The following is a 7,177-nucleotide window of genomic DNA, read 5'->3' as shown; positions in this document are numbered from 1 at the left end:
TGGAATAAGATAGTCAAGTCCCGTGGGTCGGTCTATCATGACGTGTTAGTAGATGATCTCCGTCTGGCTCTTCTGTCTGATCTCAAAGTGGATTGCTGGTCGTCTAAAGTGCTCATCATTTTGCGTTGGTTGGGCCATGAGTGGCCGGCGTGTGACTCCGTTTCTCAGAAGGTAGATGTATACTCGTCTCAGTTGATTCGAGTGGGTGAGGTTCTGGAGAGGTTATCTGCGTTCCTTTTAAGTGACTGGGATCAGTTCAGCCAAGGGGGTGATCCGCGTGTGTTCCAAGGTAAAGGGGTTTCGCTTTGCAGGTATCATAACTGGATGGGCTCCCCTTCACCAGCAAGAGAGGGCTCCGATCCCACAGGCTATTTGCGTGTTTATTTGCCGGTCAACCAGTTGCGTATGGTTGCCAAATTCCGTCTTTGTTGTTGGCCTTTGGAGGTCAACAAAGGACACCATAGGCCGAGAGAGTGCCGTACGTGTCAGGTCTGTACGTCGGGTAAGGTTGAGGATGAATATCATGTGCTCATGGAGTGTGAGGCGTATACTGAGTTGCGTAATAGGTTTCTGATTAACGTTGAAGATACTGATATGCGCAAGGTATTTCTTAATACCAATCCGAGGAAAATCGCTACTTTCCTTACTGAGGTTTTTGATGAGCGTCAACAGCGTGCTCTGGAGCTTCACGGCTCGTGAGGGCACCCGCCGCGTCGGCGGCGGAAATACTGTAACCACAATACAATACAAAACCCGCCCTCCGCTACGGCCCAAATCGACGGCAACTAGCATTGCAGGATAACTGCATCGCATGAGGCCACATGCGAGTTAAGATGAAAGGATGTGGCAAGCGCTCATTAATCCCACTTGCCGCGCGCGCTTTGGCAGTAACGACCGACCGGCGCCAGTTGGCACCGACCAAGAGATACAAACATTGCCTCAAATCCTCCAGCAAAATCCGTCTGCTCGTCCAACTCCTAAATTATGACCAACCGCGTCACGGTCCATGCACTTAAGGAAACGTCGGAAAAAAACTGAGATGCCACCCGCCGGGAAACACCGCAGGTCTGTGCGGGCCGCTGCGTCTGCTATGTACAAGGCTGGAGATGCTGATGCTGGTGTAACGGCGATGAGTAAGTCGATAGGAAGGTCAATTCAATTTTTTAGTCAAGAGGTCGTGTAAAGTGGAGCGCCATAATGCATGGGGCAAAAGGCCAACCTCCCTTGCCTTCCCTTTTTCTCTAAGAGCCCCGGCCGCCTGCTTGCCTACGTCTACCTCCGGCCAGGTCTGAGGACGGGGCCAGCCCCCTCCACACAACATCACCACCGCCACCGCCACCGCCACCAATGCCCCAAGCCGCTGCCACCGGAATGACCATTCCCGGCCATTACGCGCCCTGGGTCACACACATACACACATGTGTGTGCATATTTACCCCTGCACGTATCGCCATCTGCGCCATCCCTGCACCATCCCTGCCTCGTAGATGCACAATTCACCACCGATGAATACAAAGCAGTATTCGGGCATGAATCTGAAAACCGTATCACGTCCCAGTACACAACACATCACATCACGCAACCCGCTACGTAGTGGGCAATCCGCCTCAGACGGATGATGATGACGATGACGATGACGATTCTTCCCCCAACCTCTGATCTTCGCAACCCCCCTTTACCCCCCCTTCGGAGGGAAGGGGGAAAGGGGGCCAAGCCGCCGTGGGCCGGTATGGCAATTCATTGTTCCATCCATCGCAACGGCAAACACGCGGCAACCCCCTTCGTGCGGCAGTCCCTATCCTTTGTATGATGTATGTGATCACCTCAATCACCACCACAATACATTCCCGCTGCGAAATCAACAGTTCACCGGAAATCCAAAATAAAACAAGCTTTCTGCATACACCTCTCCGTCTGTCCGTCAATCTGTCAAAACGGTCTGCCTGTGTGTATGTGTCTGCGGCAGCCTTAAACTCTGGCTCGACAACCCCTCAGGAACCGCCACCAGCCAGCTGCGTTTGAAGGGGGGAACGGCCCCGCAGTTCCCAATACGGAACCAACGCCGCGCGGACAAACAATAAAGCCTTTACCACCATTCCCACTCCCACTCCCACTACTAAGAGTAGCTCAGCGCAAAATCATCCTCGTGCCGGTCCCCGTAATCGGCAGCATGGTACCTGCCCCGGCCGCCCGGATCCGTATCACCGTCATCTTCACTGTTACGTCCCCGGCCGTGGCGATTGTACCCGCCGGGGCCGCCACCGCCATCTCCGCCGCCGGCGCCGTACCGCCCGGGTGGCGGCACGACAGCGGCGCCGGCTCCGCCGCCGCCACCTCCGTTGTCCATGTCCTCCTCATCGTACATGTCGTACCCGCCCATGCCCATGCCGCCGACGCCACCCCCAACGCCAAACGCACGCATGCCGCCGGCGCCGCCCACGTCGTCGTCCAGCGCTGAGAGGTCCAGGTCACCGATCTCAAGATCCAAATTAGGCAACCCGAAGTCAATGGCGGCAATGTCCTGCCGCAGACGTTCCAGGCCCAGACCGGCGGTGCTAATGTCCAAATCAGGCTCTAAGAGGGCGGTCAGGTCTGAGGGGGCGAGCGTGTCGCAGATGCCGTCGTGCGGGAACGCGCGGAGCACATGCGCCGCCATATCCGCAATCATATCCTCGATCATGTCCTCCACGGTCCCCACCCGCCGCAATACACTCAGTCCGTCCCCATCCGCTGCCGAACCATCCGTGCCTCCTCCTGCCTCCTGGCCTCTGGCAGTGCCCGACCCCGGCCGGGGCACCCCCTCCACCCCCTCCAGTGCGGAGGCCCCCTCGAAGCCCTGGAACACCACCGCCACCACCGGGGCAGGGGGGGGGGAGCGGCGGGAGTATGGTGTTGGGGGAAAGAGGGGGGGGTTGGGGTTAAGTTAGGATTCAGGGTGATCCCCGGGCGAACGTGTATGTGTATGTTGGGATGGGGGTAGTTGAGGTGAGGTCAAATTCAGGGGCCGTGGAGGGCAACGAATGCGGCCGGGCAGTGTCGTGACGTCTGTCGGCCCCGGGCGCAACACCCCCCTCTTGGTGGATACAGGGCCGCGCGAATTGCTGCTATTGCTGCTGCATGGGGAAAGAGTAGCAGCAGCAGTTGCAGCAACAGCAGTAGCAGCAACAGCAGGCGCAGGAGGAGCAGCAGCCGCAGCCGCCCTCTCGCAGCACTCCCCTCGCCCACTCCCACCCGCCCTACGACCTCCCCCAACCTCACCAGCAGCATCGTGGCCACATCCGGAGGGGGGGTTGGCGGGGGGGACGAGCTGGTGTCCTCCCACGCCGCCTTCACCTCCTGGCTGGGTGCCCCGGGCGGTTGTACGGCACCTCCCGCGGCCGGTTCATCTGCCGCCACCAGCGCCTTGACCAAATCTGAGTGGGTGCCCACCAGCGAGCTCAGGTGCTCCTGTGTGTGTATGGGGGGGGGAGTGTGTATATGGGGGGGGAGTGTGTGTATGGGGGGAGGGCCGGGGCCGCGGAAGGGAACACGGGAACGAGGAAAAGGAAGACCGCGCGTGTGTTTTCTGTGTGTGCGTATGTATGGGTGTTCGTCGCATGGTCGGTCAACTGGGAGAGAAGAGGGGATCAGGAAAGGCTTTCGCGCGAATGCACACACATACATACATACATACATACATACATACATACATACATATATACATATACATATATACATATATACATATATACATATATACATATATACATATATACATATATACATATATACATATGTACATACACACTGCGTATGGGGCGGTCCAGCCGTACGACCTGCATGGCGCACAAGGCAATCCGCCAAACCACTCAACTCCCCAGCAGCCGCAAGCAAGCGACCCACATCACCCACGCACCTGCATCCTGCTCCGCGCCAGAGCCACCCGCCTCTCCAGGTCAGCCACGGCCACCGCGAAGGCCTGCTGCAGTGCCGCCAGCGTCTTGGCTGAACTGGCTGCCGTACTGGCCGACCCGCGGGTCACCTCCGCCGTCATGTGACCCACTATCCTCAGCAGCTGGTCGTGTTTGTCGTTCCGGAGCAAGTCTTCCGCCCTCTCCGCCACAGCGGTCTTGGCACTGCGAGCCAAGGGGGGATGAGAGAGGGGTGAGAGAGGGGTGAGAGAGGGGTGAGAGAGGGGTGAGAGAGGGGTGAGAGAGGGGTGAGATGAGGGGTTGGTGATGGAAAGAGGGCCACTACAGCCAAACCCCACACGACACCCCCCGACCCGACCTGGGCTGTCCACCCAGCGCCACCCCTGGACCCAACCCGCCGCCGTCGGGGTCGTTTGGGGGCCTCTGAAGTGTGTTGGTGTGTGTTGGTGGGCATTGGTGGGCACCTGTCCATTACCCCCCCATCACATGCTTCCCCATATTCCGCCCCCACCCAAACCGGCTACAGGCCATCCCAACCTTTTCCCGGGATTCCATTTCCTACCCCGTCCCTCGCCCCTCTCCTACCCTTACCCTTTCCCTCCCCCACGCTCCCCCCTCCCCTCCCTCCCGCCACACACATACATACACACAAACACATAGATACATACATACACTCATACATTCATACATACACACATACACACACGCACATGTTGGCCGCCTCGCACGCCGCTCGGGCCATCTCCTGCTGCACTCTGCCCAGCGCCTCCCTCATGCCCTCCAGGTTCACCAGCGCGGTGCCCCGCCGCTGGCCGCCCTCCATCCGGGCGACTGCCGCCGCCACGGCCTCGTTCAGCGCCTCCCTCCGACTGCCCAGCTGCTGCATCAGAGCCCCCATGCGCTGGTTGAGAGCCACACGGGCCGCGGGGGGCCGACCAGCGAGCAGCCGCTGACGGCGGCCCCAAACAGTGTCGAGCTTGCGCTGAGAGGGAGGGGGATTTCCGGTGTGTGTGTTTGTATGCATGTGTGTCTGTGTGTGTATAATTGGTTCTTCCCCTGAAGTGTGCATATTGTGTGTATTGGTTCTTCCCCTAAAGGGGAACTTCTTTAGTTCCCCTTTAGGGGATGAACCAAAGGGTGGATGGGTGGTGGATGGGTGGGTGGGGGTGTAAAGCCATGATGCGATGGCAGTCGGAGGAGGTGGAGGGGGAAAGGGAGTGGGCCAGGTCGGGTCGGGTCGGGGCTGAGGGGGAAGTGACCTCGAGGGGGGGTGCGGTGGGGGGGATCGGGTTGTGGGGTGAGAGGGCACTACATACATACATGCATACATACATGCAAAAACCAAACACCCCTAGCTACATGACGTGGCAATAAATCGAGAGATGAAAGCGAGTGACTGCAGCACCCCCCCTCCCCGTCCACCCCCACCCCCACATCCACATCCACACCACACACGGCCCCCACTTGCCATTATGGCGCTCCTCCCTCTCCTCCCTCCCTTTCCCCCCCTCACCTCCAGCGCCCCCAGCCTGCCGAGCCCCTCCGCCTTCTTGGCCTCAATCTCCTTCAGCCGCCTGCCCACCAGCTTGCGCATGTCCATAATGATGCCCTCAACTTCAGAGGTGGCCTGGCAGGCCGGGGGAGAGAAAAGAGGGGGGGGGTGAGAAAAGGCGACAGAAAACACATCAACACACGAGCACATATAAATACCTACATACCTACATACGTATGTCCTTCCAGGTTTTCAGGTTTTCAGGATTCAGGTTTTCGTATCCGTACACCGTACATCCGTACACGCACCTTGGCCTCCGCCCTCTTCTGCGCCGCCGTCAGCCCCGCCAGCTTCTTATCCAGCAGCGCCTCCACCCGCCCCAGCTGTGCGTCCCTCCGTGCTAGCACACTCCGCAGCACGCTTTCCCTGGACGCGGTGAGGCGGGTGGTGGCGGCCATGAGCTTTACCTGGGCGTCACTGCCGTCGCGAATTGTGGCAGATACCTGGGACCAGGGGGGGAGGGGGAGGGGGAAGGGGGGAGAGGGGTTAAGATGAACCACAACAGACGAGTGATGCTGATACCAGAGGTATACGGATCATCCAGGAATAGGGGGGGATAGAGGGGGGAGAGGGAGGGGGAATCATATGAGAGCAAGATGATAAGGTTCGTCGTTTGATCTACGGAGAGCGGGGTGGGGGGTTGCGAAGGGGGAAAAAGGGCAAAGGGGGAAGAAGGGTGTGCGCGTGTGTGTGTGTTTGTGTGTTTGTGTGTGCGTGGGGGGTGTTGACAGATGCACGGTGCCGTGAAGCGTTAATGCAATCCAAACACGAATGTCCCCAAACTAAACCCGCCTTCACACGTCGTCCACCTTCCCTCTCCCCCGCCTCCCATTCCTCCACCCCTCCACTGTATCACCTCACCCCCCTCTTTCCCCGCTTTCCCCGCTTTCCCCGCTTTCCCCTCTTTCCCCTCTCTCACGCTCCCACTTCCCCCCGACCCCTCACTGCTCTCCCCCCCCATCCACACCAGCTCCTTCTTGGCCTCCATCGCCCCCTCCAGCGACTCCAAATGCATCCTGGCCAGCCCGTAGAACTCCCCCATACGGCTCTGGGCACCCCGAACGCCCTCCAACACGCCGCACTTGGCGGTCAGGTAGCGACGGAGCCGCGCCACGTGGCCACTCGCCAGCAGCGGGGAGGGACCCCCAGATGCGGTCGCTGCCGACGGCCCAGATGGGCCTGGCGCTACTGCCGCCGCCGCCGCCGGGGGCGCGTCAGCTGCCTCCGCCTCCGCCGCCTCCAGCTCCCTAAGCAGGCCCTGCACCTCCGCCAGCCGCATTGCCGCCTGCTCTGACAGCCGCGCGCACACCTGCGGTCATGGCCAGGTAGGAGGGGGGTGGGGTGAGAGGAGGTGGGGAGAGGTGGAGCAGGGTCGATATGCATCCGAACATCTGGGGACTTCGTTTAGCCTTTCCTGCTTGAATGCTGTATGTATGTCCGTCAGTCAGACTGTCGGACTGTCAGTCTGTCAGTCTGTCTGTCTAACTGTCCGTCGGTCGGTCCCATATACCCCACATCAAAGGGCAGTTGGAGACCTCCTCCTCTCCTTCCGCGTCGAGCCCACTCGCACTGCTTGCTCCCTGTCCCCCAGACACCGAAAGGTGCCATCAGGCCATAACAACCCCCCTCACAACCCCCCTCCGTCCCCCCCTCCCTCCCTGGCAGCAGCTTCNCAGGTTCGTGGTTCGTCTTCCCCTCCCTCCCTCCCTCCTGC

General features: G+C 59.8%; 1 protein-coding gene across 1 annotated transcript in view; it reads right to left on the bottom strand.

The window, feature by feature from the left end:
* Positions 1 to 2,116: 2,116 nt before the first annotated feature.
* The window catches only part of VOLCADRAFT_98675 (uncharacterized protein), a gene marked incomplete at both ends in the record, with an annotated part of 16,044 nt that continues 10,983 nt past the window's right edge, over positions 2,117 to 7,177 (bottom strand). Inside the window, 8 exons of the mRNA XM_002957525.1 lie at positions 2,117 to 2,836; positions 3,259 to 3,447; positions 3,896 to 4,115; positions 4,270 to 4,334; positions 4,666 to 4,893; positions 5,425 to 5,538; positions 5,712 to 5,906; positions 6,431 to 6,772. Of these exons, the coding sequence (XP_002957571.1) occupies positions 2,117 to 2,836; positions 3,259 to 3,447; positions 3,896 to 4,115; positions 4,270 to 4,334; positions 4,666 to 4,893; positions 5,425 to 5,538; positions 5,712 to 5,906; positions 6,431 to 6,772 (2,073 nt within the window). The remainder of the gene's footprint in view (positions 2,837 to 3,258; positions 3,448 to 3,895; positions 4,116 to 4,269; positions 4,335 to 4,665; positions 4,894 to 5,424; positions 5,539 to 5,711; positions 5,907 to 6,430; positions 6,773 to 7,177) is intronic.

Source organism: Volvox carteri, assembly GCF_000143455.1.
Source record: "Volvox carteri f. nagariensis unplaced genomic scaffold VOLCAscaffold_75, whole genome shotgun sequence".
Lineage (NCBI taxonomy): Eukaryota > Viridiplantae > Chlorophyta > Chlorophyceae > Chlamydomonadales > Volvocaceae > Volvox > Volvox carteri.
Note: the sequence above shows the minus strand (reverse complement) of the source record. Positions and strands in the feature narration are given on the sequence as shown.